The following is a 20,113-nucleotide window of genomic DNA, read 5'->3' on the forward strand; positions in this document are numbered from 1 at the left end:
CTAAAACCAGAGAAAGTGCCAACTCTCTCTGTTCCATTCCTCCCCAAGGAACAACACTGGTTGAAGGTCAGGTTGATCAGCACAGATGTGAGGGTTGTCTCACTGTTCAGGGAGACTGAAACAAAGGCTTCAGCAGTTTTATTGACCTTGGGGGTGGGGGCGCGAAGAGGGAGGGCTAGGAGTGGAAAAGTACTGGGTAGTGAGTCAGAGTGGGAAAAAGTGTCTTCACGGTTTCCCATTCCTCCCTGTATGAGGAGGTCTTGGCAGAGATGCCTGAAGATGACCTTGGCCCAAGGCCTCAGATAAAGAGACCTAGGAATGAAGGCGCCAAGGCTCAGAATACAAACACTGTACAAAGAGCAAGACCAGCAGGGGGGCCTGAGTCCTTGACTGCAACTCCCTTCAGAAACTCTAATGCACTGGCAGGACACCAAGTCTGGTGTGGGGAGGGTGGCTTTTCCCCATGCAGCCTCCTAGTGAAAGTCTGTAATTGCTTATGGTCAGGTCTGAAAAATCACATACAGACTTTTAACTGGGAGCCAGCTCCTCACATCAATTCTACACAAACTATTCCAGATAACAGAAGAGTAAGGAACACTTCCCCACATTTTATAAGAGCAGCATTATCCTGATACCAAAACCTGACAAAGACATAGGAAAACTACAACCAATATCCCTCAAAAACACAAACACAAAAATCCTCAAAAAAATCTTAGCAAATCTAATCTACTAATATAGAAAAAGGATAATAGATGATGACCAAGTTGGCTTTGATGCAAGGTTGATTTAATAATGAAAAAAATTAATGTGATTTACCATATCATTCTGGTCTAAAAATGAAAAACCGTATCATAGTTGAAAACACATTTGACAAAATTCAGCACCCATTTATGATTAAAAAAAAACCTCTCAGACCTAGAATAGAAGATTTCATAAACCCAAGAGAGCAGGAATTGACAAATTTCTGTAAAAGGTTAGAGAGTAAATATTTTTACTTCTTGGACGAAACCATCTCTATCACAACTTTTTACTTTATTGTTGTAGTATAAAAGCAGCCATAGACAATATGTAAATAAATGGTCATGGCTGTGTTCCAATAAAACTTTATTTACAAAAACAGGTGGCATGCTTGATTTGCAGCAGTCTGTAGTTTGTCCAACACCTGCAATAGAGCACACTAAAAAAAGCAAACATTATACTTAATAATAAAAGACTGAATTTCCCCCCCTAATACTGGGGAAAAGGCAAGGATGTCCACTCTTACCACTTCTCTTCAATACTCTACTGCAAGTCCTAGCAAATGCAATAAGGATAGAAAAAATATATAAAGAAATACAAATTGTAAGGAAGATGTAACGCTGTCTTTATTCATAGAAAACATGTTCATTTTTTTAATGCAGAAAGTCCCAGAAAATGTACTCAAAAGCTTCTAGACTGAGTTTAACAAGGTTACAGGATACAGGTAAATATACCAAAAAAGAAAAGAAAAAGTCAGCTATATACTAGTAACCAAAAATTAGAAAGTAAAATTAAAAAAAAAAAAAAAAAAAGAAGACAAAAACAAAAAAAACTAATCTAGCCATGAGATGATGACAGCCCTGGCCAAGAACTTAACTGCAGCCTCGTCAAAGAGCTTGAGCCAAAGGACCCTAGCAAAGCCCTTGCCCAGATTCTTGACCCATAGAAAAAGTGAAGTAATAGTTGTTTATTGTTTGAAGCTGCTGAGTTTTGAGGTAAATTGTTATATAGCCACAAAGAGTATGCCTAGTGTCACAGTAATTAATACACCTAGTGTTGGTGAGCAGAGGAGCAACAGAGGCACTGACATATCGCTGGTGGGAACACAAAATGGTACAGCCACTGCAGAGAAGTTCTGCAGCTTCTTATAAAGTTAAACATTCACATACTGTGTAACCTAGCATTCCCACTCCTGTCCCAAGTACTTGTACTAGAATGTTCACAGCTGCTTTATTCATAATAACTTCACACTGAAAACTAAATGTACATCAACTGGTGAATGGATCCACAAATTTCTGATATATCCATGCAATAAAATATTCAGCAATAAAAAGGAATAAACTACAACATGGATGAAATCTCAAATGTATTACGTGAGACACACACACAAAAAAATACATGCCATATGGCTCTATTCTTATGAAATTCTAAATAAAGCAAAACTTTAGTGACAGAAAGATCAGTGGTTGCCAGAGGCTAGGAGTGGAGAGAGAAGACTACAAAAAAGAAAGTAGAGAACTTTTGGGGGAGTTAGAACTATATTCTATTATCACTGAGTGTGGTGGTGGTTACACAACTATAAACACTGGTCAAAATGCATATGATTCTTCATTTTAAATTGGTACATTGATTTTATTACATGTAAATTATATCATAGTTGTACAACATATAATTTTATTATGCATAAATCATGCAAAATAATTTTATAAATTAATCTTCATTTACAATGGAAAAAAAAAAGATAGTGGCATCTTATCCATTTAATTAACCCTCTTAAGTGGTATCTTTCCACATCAACCTCTACCCTGTTAGGCATGTTCTATTCATTGATGTTTTTAACTCATTCACCCAACATACTTTCTCTCCAGTATCCAATAATGTAAAATTTTATTTATCTTCTTTCACCTACTCTTACTATATGAGAGATACTGGAATATTTTAGAAGCACAATTATGTTATGTAAATGTGCCCACCAGTAACAACTATAAAAAACACTTTTATCAAAGGCCAAACTTTCTTTACAAGGCACTAATTCCTGGCATCAGCTGTGTACTTGCATATTGTTTAGTCTGTCGCCAGTGTCAGTGTAGTTTTATTATTTTCATAATGAATCCTATAATTCCATTAAAAGCTCATATGGGCACTTATCCTTATAATCTGCTATAAAAATGGGACCCCTCAAGCTGCCTGAGGTAAAAAAAGATTTTCCAACAGAGAGAATGGGAATAAGAGACAAAAGAGAATATAACGTCCAATTACTTTGTTTTATAATGGTCCCTTCTGTTTCTACTTTGCGAAGTTAACAACAAAAGCACAACAACCATGAGATTTAATTTAGTACTTTCTACCAAGGTCAAATCACTAGTATATATTATAGTATACCTCTGTGGTATTCTACCTCACAAAACTTATTATTTAGAGATGTACTGAATTTAGATTTCCGAGTCAAGCCATCAACATGGAAAACCTTCAGGGCAAACACTATTTCTGGACTTCACAATTACTCATAGTTCCTTTATTTTTCATGATCAGTAAGGTACAACTGAGAAGTCCTTTCTTGTTCACGGGGGGTTTTAGAAGGGAGGAACTGAATTTACCTGGGCATACTGTTCCAAAACCATGGCTGCATCAATGTGCTTCCTCTTCTCAACTAGCTTTTCTGAAAAGACAACAATAAGCACTTGACAACGAAATTAAATAGATTCTTTGGCTGAAGTGATTCTTTAATGTCTTTTTTATAATATGTATCAAACTATGTACTTTGTGAATTTCTGTGAGGAGACCAGATATATATACCACCGAGTCCTACCTTAAAATGGCAGTTAGAATCTAAATGTAGCACAGGGGCTGGGCGCGGTGGCTCACGCCTGTAATCCTAGCACTCTGGGAGGCCGAGGCGGGTGGATCGCTCAAGGTCAGGAGTTCGAGACCAGCCTGACTAAGAGTGAGACCCCGTCTCTACTAAGAAAGAAATGATCTGGACAGCTAAAAAAAAATATATATATATAGAAAAAATTAGCCGGGCATGGTGCCACATGCCTGTAGTCCCAGCTGCTTGGGACGCTGAGGCAGGAGGATTGCTTGAGCCCAGGAGTTTAAGGTTGCTGTGAACTAGGCTGATGTCACGCCACTCTAGCCCGGGCAACAGAGTGAGACTCTGTCTCAAAAAAAAAAATAATAAAATAAAAAAATAAATGTAGCACAGGATTTGAAAATCACATATAGTCAAAATTTGTCTTGAAAAATGCTTCCAAAGGCACACATATGGGAAACTGACCGAGGATCTCTGACTAAACTATTTCTTCCCTGAACAGGAAGAGACTGCTGTTTCTTTGGTTGAGCACTAGATGGAGGTAGCTGATTTATGCTTGGGTTGTCATGCAGTGTCTTTAGATCCTAGTCACTCTTGGCCCGATAGAAATAAATCACACCAGAGAGGCAGGCAGACCCCAACGTCTACTATGTCTCATCTCATGCCCACTCCAGAGCATGTAATCGCTGGGGGAAAAAAAAAAAAAAAATGTAGAATCACCGCCACTATTTAAATAGCTTTCTTTCTTTTGCTGGTCTGTGTAAACTGCATAAGTTAAATGTGCATACAAAGTAACTCCACTGGATAACATTTCTCAAAAGTCTTTGACCACTCTGTTCTCTGAGGGGAAAAAAAAAATCTTTGACCACTGCCCTCCCCACTTTTTTTCTGCTAAACATCTGAGAGAACTAGGTATACTCCATCATTAGCCATGGTAAATAGCAAGCTGAGAGTTGTAAAGAACATAAGAGAAGACAATAGATCCCAAGAACAGAGCTAGAAGGTATCAACTAAGGTATATACTACCAATGACATAAGTTTCTAAAGCGGAAGTAACAACGGAGCCAGAATAAATAATTAAAAGTGCAGCTTGGAAACTGAGAGGGATTATAGATGAGACCACAGATCTAATAACCAGAAAAAGAAAAGGTGATAATCTCATACATTTTTATAATCTAAGAAAAAAGGAACAATGCAAGTAACAAAGGACGATATGTATATAAATTTAACATGATATAATTTGGAATTTTTTTTTAGACTACAATATTTATAATATTTTTTAAAAGGTAGGAGAAAAAATATACCAATCATTCCTTTACTTCAATTCAAGAACTGCTGAGATGGCCAGAGGCCCTACTCAACTCTTCTCATAGGCATCCTTAACCTCTCCTCCACTCTAAGAAATCAGACCCTGCTACTAGCCTCACCTCTGGTTCAGGCGATCCCTAGCCAGACCCTGAAGAAGCTAACCTGCCTTTGCTTTCAGACTGCCTGTTCATTTGGCATTTTCTTTCGCCTCATTCCTGACCATTGCTACTATGGTTTCCAATGATTTACTGCCAAAACCAGAATGGCCCATCCCAAAATGCATCTACCTTCTTACAGGGCACATGGACTCCAGCTATATAGTATTAGTGTGGCCATATCACGTAAATTTCAGTAAATGAGAAGTAGAAATGATAGTTTAACTTCTAGGTCATTTCTAAATTAATTAAAGGTAAGCATTTTCCCATTATTCTAGCATTTCCCCCTTTCCAAGGACTGAAACACAAATGTGGAGATAACCCAGCTACAATCCTCTGCCTAAAAGGTTGCAGAGCCACACAATGAAAGGACCTATCAGTCCCTGTGTTAGAGAGAAATAAACTGCCTTTTTTATTATGTCACTGCATTTTGGGACTCTTGTTTCAGCACCTTAACCTTTACCCTACTTAATAAACCATTCTAAACTAATTTTTATCAGTGAGTATGAAAATACCTCAAGCTTTGCTGCCCTCAATTTATTTGCAGAATTACCAAACAAAACAAAACAAAACAAAGAAACAAAAAACCTTTGTAGAGGTAGACAAATAAATGACCACACTTACCTGCCAGAGTTCTGGCAAGGCCAGCCAGCTGGTCTTTGGTCAAGTTAAGCCAGGCTGCCACACAGAGGGCTTGCTTCCAGCTGCCACAAGTCAGAAAGGCCGAAAGAGCTTTTTCATGGGCACTGCATCGGGCAAACACGAGCCCCGCCGGCTCGTACATGTTCTCCTGCATCAGGTGTTCCCCATAAGCAATGCTGATATCCTATAACAAGAGGAAGTTTGGAATAAATGAAAAAATGTGATACAGCTCCCATGTAGGAGCCTTAGTCACCACACCTGAAATGCTCTTGAGTAACTTGGGAAAATCTTGTGGTTGATCAGTTAGTGCAATCATTTTTCCATTCAAAACCTTACTGGGGATGTGCCATTTATTTACTCAACAAAAAATTACTAAGTTCCTACATATGCACTATTCTGGACAGTGGGAATAATATAGCAGTGAAAAAAAAATAAAACCAAACAAACGAAAAACCAAACAAGAACTACCACCAAATTCCTGCCTGGGCAATTTCTTCAGAACAGGTCAGGATCATTCTCACAGATAAACAGTTCGAGATGAGGCTAATTCATTTTTAAGATGAACTTTAAAACCAAGGACAGTATTATGAACTCAAGATCCTCACCCCTTTTATGCACAGATCAAAATCATGAGAACCTCATTTCACATTCCACATACCTTGTACTGCTGCGAGTTTGGTGGATATAACTTCAGAGCTTCATTATACAAATTTTTATCTTTTATTAAGTTTAAGCATTCTGGGAAGTACTCAGGTCCTGTAGGAATAAGATTCACTTAAACACAAGCTTAAGACCTAGGAAGCACAATGGACTTCGTTTATACCAATGTTCCCCAAACAAAATCAATGAGGGACCTTTTTAAGACCCACATAATCAGAGTACCTGGAAAACAGAATCCACGAATTTGAATTTTTAATGAGTACACCATTGCAGATTCTGAGGTAGGAGAAGCACTGATTGGGATCAGCTTTCTACTTGAGAGTTCCAGCTACCCAGCTGTTTTCTCAACCTCCCTGGGACGCTTATTAAACCTATATACACCTCAGGCCTATCCCAGGCCAGCTGACTCAGATTCTCCAAGGATGCTGGAAGCTGAATACTTAACATACACCCCAGGTGATTCTTCCTTGCCCCGGTGTCAGTCCTTAGTGAAGAATCACAACTGCTGCAGCACAGGACAGGGACTGGGGTGAAGCAGAACAACTGGCACTGTGCTTGTTCTGCTCCATCACTGCCAATTAAAACCGTGTCTTTCTGGATACTGGGCAGTGGGCTCACTCATTCCAGACACTCGGCAGTTTCCCTCACATGTTTGCAAGGAGCACAAGGGAGGGTGAATCGTCAACCAGTTTTGATTTTGAGACACCAAAGTTAATTTAGGAGGTGTTCATTCTTAACCCAAAAAGGATCTGCTCTGTGTTCTTAGCTAGGCAGCTCCACCAGTTGGTTAAAGCGATTTGCTTTACCCTCAGCTTTTCCGAACATAGGACAAAATAGGTGAACATACATGACTGTTAGTTTTCAAGAGTGGAAATTGAAATCAGTCTCTGTTTAAACTAACATGTTATTTTGATTTATACCTGACCTAGTTCCAAAGAAGATTTGAAACAGAAATAAACATACTAATCCTCACACTTACCACATTTGCTGAGGTGGCCAATGGCTTTTTCATAACGCTTCAAGTATTTGTCTATAGTAAACCGCTGATAATTAGTTTCCATTTTCTTAAGTGTATTAAGAAATGGAAGATATTCTTTGGGATCCTAAAAAAATACATAATAAAGAGAACTTTATTACTTGTGATATTTACATATAAAAACAGATATATATAACAGTTATAGCAATAAATCCAAAGCTACATAATTTTTAAATATATATTATACACTAACCATACATCGTATCATATATAAAATTAAGTCCCCAGTATCCACAGGGGATTGGTTTCAGGACACACCCCCCAATACCAAAATCTGAGCATACTCAAGTCCTGGAGTCAGCCCTGTGGAACCAGCTTATGCAAGAAGTTAGCCCTCCACATCCATGGGTTTCGCATCCTACAAATATTGTACTTTTGATCTGCATTTGGTTGCGGAGGTGGAACCTGTGGGTATGAAGCGTTGACTATATTTATTTCTAAAAATCTGTGTATAGGTGAACCCACATAGCTCAAACCTGTGTTGTTCAAGGGTCAACTGTACATCAAACATTTGGTAAAAATACTTTCACATATGATTAGTTTACATTTGAAACAGTAATTGCTAATCCTTAAACTGAGTCTCACAGTATCACTTATTTCACAGCCAAATAAGGAAAACAAGGTTCCAATCTAGACGACATTCAATAAATGCTTTTAAGTTTCTCCTAAAAGTGCAAGACATTGCTTTTGGTGCTATTTTTATGACATTCCATGCCCTTCATTTGCAAAGACCACATGTTAAACCAAAAATAAAATTATACTGAGTTGGACACAAAACTCTGAGGCTCTGCCAACCTAGTATTTTTCGGTAACCCCCAACCATAGCTCTGTACATCTCTAGCCCTGTAAGCAAATAGTTTTTTCTTCTTAAAGAAGAGGTACTTCCTGTTCTTAATCCAATTTCACTAAGCAAACAGGATGACTGTATGTAAGAACAATATAAGAAAAAAAAAAAGACAATAAATAATTAAATGCACATGATGTGGAGGATGACTTTGAGCCAATGTGTTCAATCAACAAACAGTAAGAATTTGATAAGTACAAAGAATGCAACATATCCCTTAACCTCAGGAAACTTCCACTCTACAAGTAGTCAGATTGTGGTATTCTGGGGTAGGCCCAGGACACAATAGAAGCACATAGGAGGGCCACCTCACCCAGTCCCTGGAGGGAGGCAAGAATACCTTACCTGGAAGATGCCACCTCAGCATCCTTCAACCTAGATGAGTACAAATTAGCCTGATGAATGGTGAGTGCAAGAGTGGTGGAAGCCCATGGGAGGCAAGTAATGCTGCCTGCAAAGGCATGTGGTAGTTGCAGTGGTGAGGGGTGGGGGAAGGGGGACAAAAGCACTATCTTTCCTCAATGGGCAGAGAAAAAAATGACAATGTCAAGAGATGACAGAAAGATACACAGAGGCCAGATCAAGGAAGGATTTTTAAGCAATATTATGGCTTCTGAACTTTATCCTAGGGGCAATGAGGAGCTTATGAAGGATTATAAGCAGAGGAATGAAGGATCAGATTTCCCTTTTTGGGCCAGGCATGGTGGCTCACGCCTGTAATCCTAGCACTCTGGGAGGCTGAAGTGTGAGGATAGCTTGAGGTCAAGAGTTTGAGACCAACCTGAGCAAGAGTGAGACCTCATCTCTACTAATAATAGAAAAATTAGCCAGACACCATGGCACGTGCCTGTAATCCCAGCTCCTCAGGAGGCTGAGGCAGGAGGATTGCTTGAGCCCAGGAGTTTGAGGTTGCCCTGAGCTAGGCTGATGCCATGGCAGTCTAGCCTGGGTGACAAAGCGAGACTGTGTCTCAAAAAAAAAAATAAAATAAAGTCCCTTTTTGGAAAGATCACTCTGGCAACAGCAAAGAAAGGACTGATAGGGGAACAGAAAACCAGAAAAAAACAGACCAGTGGTGCTCAAATTTTTTGACCATAGCATGAGTACCAAGGTGGGAAAAGAGGCCCTAGGCCTTTCCAAGCTCCATGTGCCCACTTTCCCCAGGAAAAAAGAGCTATGTGATAAAGAACTGGAGTGGAATATGAACACTTGTTATGCTTCCTTTATAAGAGAAGGATTAGTTCACACATATGCCTATAATCTTAAAATAACCATGTAACTTTACTTCACTTCCTTAACCTAGCAATTAAAACCCTTTGATAAACAAAGATCTCTGATAGAGAATGAGGCTTAGGAGCATGGGCCCTGGAGACTCAGAGATCTGTCTCCAGTCCTGTACTCACAGGGTAACATCAGAAAAGATACTGCACTATCAGGAGCAGGGTTTCATATTACTATGGTTATATAAACACGAACCAAAATGACATAAAAGTAGTAACTCCACATACCTTCTGTGACTTCTCAGCCACCATGAGGACCAAATCAAAGTCATAGGTCCCCAGAGAATGATCATATAATTCATTAACATCTACCAGAAGCAACAAATATTTCAAGGCCTCTTCAGCACCCACAGCATCAGGAACAGAGGGAGGTTTTCCTGTCACTGTTTAGAAAACAAAACCATTTGGGGAAAAAAACCCACAGACCCAGCAACATAGCCAAAAAGACAAAGTAATAAATTTTTCTGACACAATTGGACACCAGATGAATATATACTTTTGACTCTTTTATACATGCTTGTATGACAGCACTAAAAGAAACTGACAGAGGTCTTCAAATGGCGACCAAAGGGCCACACATTAAATCTGTGACATGCAATGACATGGTAATGGCCACCTGCAGAAGACTGATGATAGTTAAGACCACTTTAAGCACTTTCTCTGTGAGCAGGTCACTACCTTGAAGCTCGTGTACCTTCTGCAGCACAATTTCCAGTTCTGGGGTGGTTTTCTTGATATGAGATGTGAGTATCGACAGGCAGTACCTGAGGAAGTAAGTGAAGAACACCAGAATGAGAAGGATGAATAAACTGGACAAGGACAACTATACACTTCTGTTATTCAAAAGCTGCCAACTAGCAACAACATACATACTTGTGAGGATTTATGGTCTCCATGGCTGCTCTCATAGCATCACAGATAAGATCTAGTTTTTTCTCATCAGGATCTCTGGACAGCTGGACACTCCTGGTAACTGGTGGAGGGTACATGGTCTTTGTGACATCTTCTTCCCTAAGAAGAGTGTGTATGAAAAGGTCACTAACTGAACATGAGGCCCAGCAATCAAACTGTAACATATACCTGGCACATTGATGAGATAATAATAAAAATGACTTTTGGAAAATAGTTTATTTATAAAAATATTGAGAAATAGAACATGCCACAAAAGATTTACATAAAAATGTCTGCAGATGTTTTATTCACATTAGCCCTAAACAGGATACAACCAAGGTGTCCAGCAACAGAGGAATAAACAAATGTGGGTTTATTTACATAATGTCACACTACTCAGCAATAAAAAAAGAATGAACTAGTGATTCAAGCAAAAACATGAATGAATCTCAAGCCAATATGCTGAATGAAAGCAGTTTTATGTACATAGAAGAGTAAATACTGTATGTTTCCATTTATATGAAGTTCCTGAACATGCAGAAGTGATCTGTGGTGAAAACTCAGAACTTAGTAGTTGCATGGGGGCTCGGAGGGGCAGACAGGGAATAACTGAGAAGGAATTCGAGGCAACTTTCTGAGAAGGAGGAAATGCTCTCTTAACTCAACAGGCGTTCAGGTTACATGAAATGTACGTTTTCCAAAACTCACTGAATGGCATACTTATGATTTGTGCATTTCACTGAAGATAAATTCAACCTAAAAAACACCAAAAAAACCAACCCACACATAAAGAATGCACTCTATAGTTAACACCATGCATGGTGAAGTGCTAAAGGTAAGTAAAGTGGACTGATGTCTACAACTTACTTTGAAATTTGTTTAAAAACAAGATGAATAATGGATGGACAAATTATAGATAATGATAAAGCATATATAGAAAAATATGAACTGGAGAATCTGGGGAGTGGCACAGAGTGCTTATTGGACAATTCTCTCCATTTTTCTATATGTTTAAAAAGTTTCACTGAAAAAGTTGGGAGGAAAAATCATGTCAGAAAAAGACACCATTTGATTTCAATCTCCTAAGAAACAGTCTTACATGTATGCCTAAGAATGAACTCAAATAATAATTCTGAATGACATGTTTTAAAGTCATTTTTAAATAGGCTGTTTTTAAAAGAAGAGAAAAGAGCAAAACATCTACTGGCATCTAAGAGTTACAGCAGTTTTTTAAAAATGAACAGTATGTAATTTTTCTTCTCTAGCTTATGTTTAATTTCCTTAACAAGAAAGAAAATTATGGAAATGATACTCATGAATTATTCAAAACACTTACTTCAATTCTGTGAAAAATAAATTAATATAATTTACAGACTCTATCTGTCTAATGAAGGTTTCCACATTTTCAAGAAACGCCTACCAAAAAAAGAGAATAAAAGTTTTAGTACAGAATATTAATTCAAGTATAAAGTAAGCTAGGGTAAAGGATTTAGAAAGTTACCTTAGGGTTATGATCATATATCAGATTGAGATTGATTCTCAGTTTCCTCATACATTCAAATGCTTCTTTAAACATAAGTCTGTGAGGAGATAGAAAATGGACAGAAGGGCTATTTCACAAAAACTAAGCTCCCTTGACCCAGCATATTTTCATTATTATGCAAACCAGTTATAATCAGATTACAGCCCAAATGCCAAACAACTACTACTGGATTTCTACTCTGAAGTTACAGAATTAAAAAAAATCAAGTATCACGTTGATTTACCTTCTTAAAAGGTGTGAGTAGTCATCATAGCAGTCTGAGCACTACATCCCCACATATACACAAGAGGAAAATCATGACATAACTCAGGTCTATATTTTAAACAACGCATTAATATAGACATTTCTAATATAAAGTTTCCCTTGAATACATTCAGAAAATTGATCATTTCCTTCACAACAGTGGCTTTTTTGGGTCATAGGCCCCTCTATAAATCTACTGAAAGCTGAAGGCTTTCTACTTGGATAAATACATATAGACAGTCTGGTGCACAATTTCCCTGGTTCGAAGGCCACCTAAAGCCCAGATGGATTCCTTAAGTTAAAAGAAGCCCTGATTTACATGATGAGTATCATGACCCCTTCTGCTAGGAATGTCCACTGCAATATATAGTATTAAAGTAAAAAAACAAAACAAAACCTCTGAGAATCTATTGAAGATATCTGTAATAAAGGTTTTTCATACTTACAAGTTTTTAAAATTATAATAAAATACTTATTGTCTTCACACATAAATCACAAAGCTAACTAGTCATACATAGTACACAGCACTTACTTGTCCAACCACTTCCGAATCTGAGCTAAAACCAGGGCTCGATGATGAACAACTTCTAAGTTTCCTCTTGGCATCTTAAAATAAATAAATCAAAATAGTAACATTTTTAATTAAGTAGAAAAATTTTAATAGCCAGGATACACAATTTTACCTAACTCTTCATACAGAACTACCACAGTGCTATAAAATGAGCATATGTTTATAATAGCAAAATCTAGTGTACTCAATATTTATCTTGACCTTAAAGAAAAGTTTCTCTGAGCCTTATTGGTCAGAGCCTATATCGACACACCTTTGTATAAAGCTAACAGAAAACCTAGCAAGGGAAAGCTTATAATAAATGATTATAAATTATAAGAGAGCCTAAAATACAACCTGCAAAAATTCTGCTTGGTATTGACTGATCTAAAATAAGAAAGCCTGAAAAAACAGCTTACCTGTAATATAAGCTTTGTGTCCTGGGGCACAACAGTGACAATCCGTGATCCCCTTTCCACCTTCCGCAGAATCTCCCCGCTGGACACATGACTGCTGCTCAGACCTGCCTGTAATGCTAAAGACACCATTGGATAAGCCTTAAGAATTATGATAAGCCACTCTCCATTAACTGCAGTTGAAAAGCCCATCTATTATCTGAAAGAGAAGAGAGCAAATATCAACCAGATTCCTTTGCTCTCCCACTAAACCTCAAGACCATTAGCCCTTTTTATAAATACTCTCATCCCTGGAACATGCCCTCTCTCTTACAGGGCTCTCATGCATGTTCATATACACAACTTCTCAAATGATCTGGAAGGATTAGGGCAGCTTCTGTTTCTTAGCATTATCTGTATACTATAATCATGAAAGATTCTCTGTTTCAAAGTTACAGCAAAGAAAATAAGTGGACTTTTCACACACACACACACACACACACACACACACACACACATGGCATGGAATAAGAGAAAAAATGGAGTCAGTATCCTACAAATCACAAGGTGGAGTCCAGGTACAATGGAGGGTAGCCACAGAGAGAAAAGGAAGATTACACAGAAGTTAGAACATAATCTCAATTTGGGATCTATGTGGTAATTCAAAATAAAATATTAGATAAGTTTTATAATAAAATTTCCTGAAAAATGTTTCACTGTAGAATGTGCTGTTTAAGGAAGGGCCTCATTCTTCAGATGTCTTTACTAACTGGTGCAGAATGATGTAACTGAGGTATTATGTTGAGATTGGGGTCCAAGAAAATGAACTCTAAAGGTTTTCTCCAGTCCAGGAATCCATGATAAAAAGCCAAAGTAGGCGAAGAATTTAAAAGTCCAAACGACAAAAGACATTGGAAAAAGGACTATTTCTATTTTACGCATTGAAAACTTACTTTTAAATGAAGCATCCCTCAGGCAAAAACACTGGCAGGTATGGGAATGGGTTGTCAACAACAAAAACTCGTCATATACTGCAAATGATGTGATATTTGATGCAACCTGCCACAAGGCAAGAGAGGCAAGAGGGAATGTTAGCTATATTACTTGGGGCCAACACTGTGAAAAGAATCAAACACAAAACAAAGCCCTGGTACCTCAGTGTCATTGATGAAAAAGCGACACCTGTCAGTCAGACCAAGGACACATTCCTGTAAAGAAATAAAATTGAAATTACAAGCAATTCTATTTAATATTTCAAACTAGTTAAACCTCAGTTTTCTATTACATAGTTCTATTGCCCTATGATTTCACATCTAAGTTCTTGTAATCAGGACTAAATATGGAAACCTAAGACATGACTGGTGCAGTGCAAAATGCAACGTGATGCCACCATGCTCCATCGTTTCTGTCTCCTATGTAGATCTCAAATACACTCCTTCCCCCCCTTCCCTGACTCCGCTCCAACAGTCTCTGTGTCAATCGTCCATTCCACTTTCACCCCTCTCCAACCTACTTTCCTCTGGGTAGCTAGAAACCACAAAGCACAACCACAAAGCAGAATACATTACTCTGCTGATTAAAAATCACCAATAACTTTCTAATCTTTGTGAAATAAAAAAAAAAAAAATCCAAACTCCCTCCTATGACTTGTCACTAAGTTCTAGCCACACTGCTTCCATTCAGTCCCTTCAGTAAAATGAGCTTCTGACAAGCTCAAGGTATTTATAGTTCCTTCTACCTGGAATACTCTTCCTTTCTGGGAAGGGAGCCTCCTTTTTCTTCCTATTTCAGCACATACATCACCGCCTCAGAGAGGCTTTCCTGGACACCAAAAGTAGGACTCCCATTCTCATAGCTACCATCCTCTAATTACCTCCCAAACACCTCACTATTCTCTACCATAACACTGTTCATTTCCTTCACTGTCCCATCAAAGGGAATAATCATATCTCTGTTGACAGAGTACAAGTACCAGAAGAGCAGGGATTCGTCAAGTTGTTTTGTTTTGTTACCACTGTATCCTACTATCTACCACAATTATAGGCCTTCTGATATTTGTTGAATGACAACCTACTGAATACTATTTTCAAGTACACATTTCTGTTTTCCTCAAAAAATATTTAATAAAACTAACTTGGAATGTTCTGTACAACTAGGGATAAAACTTTGCCAATCACATATATTATCTCATTTAGTCTTCCTCCCACTCAATGATTGATTGATTTTCCCATTTTATGGATGAATAAGGTATGGCTCAGGAAAGTGAGATAACTTCCCATTGTTGCCTTGGCATTTAGTGGAGACCCAGGTCCACCTCCAAAGCCCTCATCCTTTCCATCTAATGTTGTCAGTCCCTGGGTAATTACTTTAAGTGGTAAGTTTCCTGCCCCATGTTCACTTACCTCTCCTCCAATCATGGCCAATTCAATCTGTGTGCACGGATAAGGAAACTGAACCAGAAATCCACCAGGGTTCTTCCATGGTGTAACAGCCAAAGAAGGTGACTCTGCAAGGTTGGTAGATCTGGTTTACAAATAGCCGATGTGCTCTTTGTAAAAAATCATTAACACCAATACTTGCTAAAACCCTTAACATGAAATTTGGATCACTTTCCAACTGTATTTTGTAAACTCATTAGGGCATTCCAGTTCTTTACAAGAATAAACAGGAGTAGAATACACCTGCCAATTCCACTCCATAGCTTAGGGTCTTCCAGAGTAGTTAAAAGACCTAACAATTAATGTTGCCCTCCACAAGACACTCACAGATAGATGTTCTCAAGAATTAAACATCTACGTAAGTCATAAACATGCTTTCCTAACACTTTGATACTTACCCCAAAGGTACTTAAGTATCTGGCCATCAGCCAGCTGCAATGCTACTGACTTGGTCTTGGAACTGCAGCATAGACTGATTACGACCCCATTCACTGTCACAGATGAACTGATGAAAGTAAGAAAAAAAAAAGCGGGGGTGGTATGAGCAGACCATTTTTCTCAAAAGTAGTGACATTTCACTGATTTTGCAAAATAGAAAAAGAAATAAATAATTTCCCTTTAGTGCTGCACTGCCTATTTCAATATCATACATAATACATATATACACACAATATTATATATGCACTATATACTTATATACATATACACATATGCACTTATAGATGAATAGATGGAGGAATGGCTGGTTGGATGCATAAACCATTCCAAGCCCAAGCCCAGATAAAGCCATACTTGTTACACGACACTGTTTTCTGCAAAGCCAATGTGATAGTTGTCTACATTGTGAAGTCATCAGTCCTATCCGGGCACAACTTGTTACAACTTATTGCAACTTACTACAATTTATTGACTTATAATTTATTGCCTTCATTAGACATGGATAACATCAGTATCATTCTGTCTTCTTAAAATATAAACTGCATTAAATAAAGCAGTCTGTAGGAAAATAAGCATACTCAGTATCTCTACTGCTATCATATACACTCATAGAAAACTGTGGGTCTTCATTAATGAGGAGAGGGGAATCTGTTACTGCCATGACACTTTTTTCTGAGTCAACAGAGAGAAGTAGAATTTCTTAAAGGAAGAGGAAGAGACAGTGATAAAAATAAATGGTGCTAATGTTAAAATTTAATTCAAAGAGTTTGTAACCAATCTACAGAAACCCTAAAAACTATAACAATGGTTAATTTCTCTAGAAATGCTTCCAAGTTCGTGAGGATAAATTATCTGTTAAGAGATTAAGAGAATAGATTCTGGAGCTACACCAGCTGGGATTAGATCCTGGTTCCACGTGCATAATCTCAAGCAAGTTACTTAGCTGCTCTATGCCTCAGGTGTCTCATCTGTAAAATGATGGTACTAACAGCATATACTTCAAAGAGGTATTATGGGAAATAAATGAACTAACATAGGGAAAGAACTACAAGAGTACCTTTTACAAAATACAAGTAAATGTAAATTATTAATAGCTATAAACTGAGAGACTTTGCATTCCTCAAAGACACTAATATTTTTGTATGAATAAAACAGTCTTTTTTGAGAAGCAAAAGTCAAAGCAGCAGAAACATACAGTAATTTGACTTCTCATTTCCTTTACAACAAATGAGATGACTACATCTAGCTTTTCCATCTTCAGGCTAATGACAAAGAATTTCAAATTTGAGGAAGTAGAAACACAGTAAATTGCTCTGCTTTTCAAAAAGCAAGCTCCTGGCTAACTCTGAGTGTGCATTTACTTAGAATATATTCTGTATCTAGATGTGTTCGTAAAAAGCTTTTTCAAAATATCATCAAGTATTGAGTCAAAAAATAGGAATAAATGACTGCAGTAATGTGTTTTATATTTACAGTAAAGAAAGGTTCCTAATTTTGCAACAAGGGTTCTCAGAATATAAATCTAACCAGTAGGGCTTTCATTACAAATGAATCTGGGGATTAATATTAGTGTATGACTAAGTTGTCAAGTTTTGACATTAGAAACCTGAGGGTTCTAAGGTTCTAGGAGCTGGCCAGAAAATGTTGTTTATATCTACTGCACAATAGGGCTGGCATTATAGAAAAGAGCATTTGTTAACTAAAACCTGTTACATAATGAAGATGCAGTCAAGAATCAAACAAAACTCAGGTCCAGGGAATAGTAAAAGTTAACCAAAGAAATATAGGAGGCTTTCCAGTGGTAAACGTAGTCAAGTGTCAAACAGGATTTATAGAAGAGGAGGCCAGAAGCAGCATTTCGAAGTCTCCACATCAAAACAAAACATATATACATTCACGTGTTGCTTAATGATGGGGATACATCTGAGACATGCACCATTAGGCGATTTTGTTGTCCAAAATCATAGAGTGTACCTAAAGAAACCTAGATGGTATAGCCTACTATATACCTAGGCTATATAGTATAGCCTATTGCTCCTAGGCTAAAAACCTATATAGCGTGTTACTGTACTGAATACTGTAGGCAACTGTAACACAATAGCAACTACTTGTATATCCAAACATATCTAAACATAGAAAAGAGGGACCGGTGCAGTGGCCTGTAGCCTCAGCTACTTCGGAGGCTGAGGCAAGAGAATTGCTTGAGCACAGGAGTTCGAGGCTGCAGTGAGCTGTGACTGCACCACTGCACTCTAGCCAGGGCAACACAGCACGATCTCTTCTCTCAAAAAACAAACAAGCACAAAAACAAAAAATCCACTGGATTTTAAAGACTTAGTACCAAAAAAAAAAAGATACAGCTCCATTATAATCTTATGGGACCACCATCATATATGCAGTCTGTCACTGACAGAACATCATTATGTGGTACATGACTACGAGTCTGTGTGTGTGTGTGTGTGTATACATATAAAATGTTTACATATAAAATGTTTATAAACTCTTCCCATTGCATTAGCCCATGAGAATTAGCCACTCTAATTACACTTGATAGTTATTAAAATCAATTATAAGATTTAGCAATTACTCTGTAGGAATGTGGGTAGATGAATTAAAACATTCAACGCATCTTAAAAATGATTTGCCTCATATATTGATATTTATCCTATTTTTCACCACTTTCTGATATATTTTTGGTCTGTTATTTTGACGTGACTCAAAACTAGACTTAACCCTCTTATAAATGTGTCTAACAAGAAAGCTACTGTTCCTCAACCTTGCTCCCTAGAAGCCAAACGAAGTCCCATGCTCATAAAAGACAAAAGCCAAACTCCGTCTGCTTATTTAACACGGGGAATACAGGGAAGAACCACCTGACATTGAGCTGTCCTTGCTCTTCTTCCATCTCAGAAGGGGCCACAGTCAAATGATGAATGACACTCTGTGCACTGGACTGGCTATGGCTTATGGCGAGGAAGATGTCTTCTTCAATCCAGGTGAGAAAGCTGAGCTTCAGTGGGTTTACTTCTTGATCTTCACTATTCTCATATTGAATTCTGTTTTAAATATTAAAGAATATCCAAGACATGAAGAAAACTTTAAAAATCATTGAGATTTTTCTGAAAGAAGGAAGAATGAAGCTCCTTGTATACAATCAATTCCTAATTATCTGAAGGGACAAAACCTGAGATAATACCAAATACCAGCAAATCCAAAAATAATATTTGTCTGGTTTAAGAATATGTTTTTATATTTACTTTAAATTAAATTTCTAACACAAATCTTTAGATTTGAAGAGAACACTTCAGGAAACTGACTACACAAGAAAATTCCCTGTCCCAGTCCCTAATGAACCCCAGAGCCTATCCACTGTCACTACTTAACCAGTATTTAAACCAGATTCTAGCAGGTATTTGGGTCTCAGTAGAATGGGTCCTTCCCTAAGCACCTTACATCGAAATGATTAACTGGCTTGAAAGATGATTTCCATGCCTCTAACACATTCCTTCGGTAGCATTTACACATCTGACCAGGGCACTGATTTTATCACCTCACACAGGAACCTATAATGGCTACTTCCTGCCTTTTAGATCGAGCGGCAAATCCTCAACTCCCACTGGAGAAACTGGTCACTAGAGCTTGATCTTCCTACTCAACCAGCTCTCCCGGACTCAGGCTCTCCACTGCATTTAGCCCATAGTGTTCTCTCCACACAGGATCATACCTACCTCTGGTTCTCAATGACACTCTCCTCCCCACCAGATCCAACGTTTCCAATTCTTCTTTGCCAATCCCAAACCTATCCCTTCATCAAGGATCAACGTAAGTATTCATGTCCTTCATGAAATCTCTGAATGACCTGAAGTTACTGTTCTCTCAATTATTTTTTAATGGAACTATAGTCTAAACTACCTCAGCTGTTCTAATTTGCCTTACAGCTCTGTACTCTAGTGGTTTCAAGTCTGTGAAATGAAATCGATCATGTAAATATTCTTTAAAAACTACTAAGCGTTATACAGGCAGCCCCCAAATCATGCAAAGGTTGGATACTCATACTGTATTTATTAAATATATCACATACATTTAAGAAACATATTTATTAAATTCTGTTACTTGTTGTATTCAGTTAATTATTTCTAT

At 37.8% G+C, this 20,113-nt stretch overlaps 1 protein-coding gene across 1 annotated transcript in view; it reads right to left on the reverse strand.

Annotated features, from left to right (window-relative positions):
• Positions 1–20,113, reverse strand: part of IKBKAP (inhibitor of kappa light polypeptide gene enhancer in B-cells, kinase complex-associated protein) — a 111,808-nt gene that overhangs the window by 53,310 nt on the left and 38,385 nt on the right. The window contains exons 14-29 of the mRNA XM_012638524.1: positions 18,847–19,033; positions 15,934–16,040; positions 15,500–15,603; positions 14,252–14,305; positions 14,051–14,156; positions 13,122–13,237; positions 12,685–12,758; positions 11,868–11,946; positions 11,703–11,782; positions 10,349–10,486; positions 10,154–10,239; positions 9,704–9,858; positions 7,295–7,418; positions 6,314–6,411; positions 5,638–5,839; positions 3,336–3,397 (exon numbers count right to left, since the gene is read on the reverse strand). Of these exons, the coding sequence (XP_012493978.1) occupies positions 3,336–3,397; positions 5,638–5,839; positions 6,314–6,411; positions 7,295–7,418; positions 9,704–9,858; positions 10,154–10,239; positions 10,349–10,486; positions 11,703–11,782; positions 11,868–11,946; positions 12,685–12,758; positions 13,122–13,237; positions 14,051–14,156; positions 14,252–14,305; positions 15,500–15,603; positions 15,934–16,040; positions 18,847–19,033 (1,772 nt within the window). The remainder of the gene's footprint in view (positions 1–3,335; positions 3,398–5,637; positions 5,840–6,313; positions 6,412–7,294; positions 7,419–9,703; positions 9,859–10,153; positions 10,240–10,348; positions 10,487–11,702; positions 11,783–11,867; positions 11,947–12,684; positions 12,759–13,121; positions 13,238–14,050; positions 14,157–14,251; positions 14,306–15,499; positions 15,604–15,933; positions 16,041–18,846; positions 19,034–20,113) is intronic.

The sequence above is a fragment of the Propithecus coquereli genome, unplaced genomic scaffold (assembly GCF_000956105.1).
Source record: "Propithecus coquereli isolate 6110/MARCELLA unplaced genomic scaffold, Pcoq_1.0 Scaffold130, whole genome shotgun sequence".
Taxonomy (NCBI): domain Eukaryota; kingdom Metazoa; phylum Chordata; class Mammalia; order Primates; family Indriidae; genus Propithecus; species Propithecus coquereli.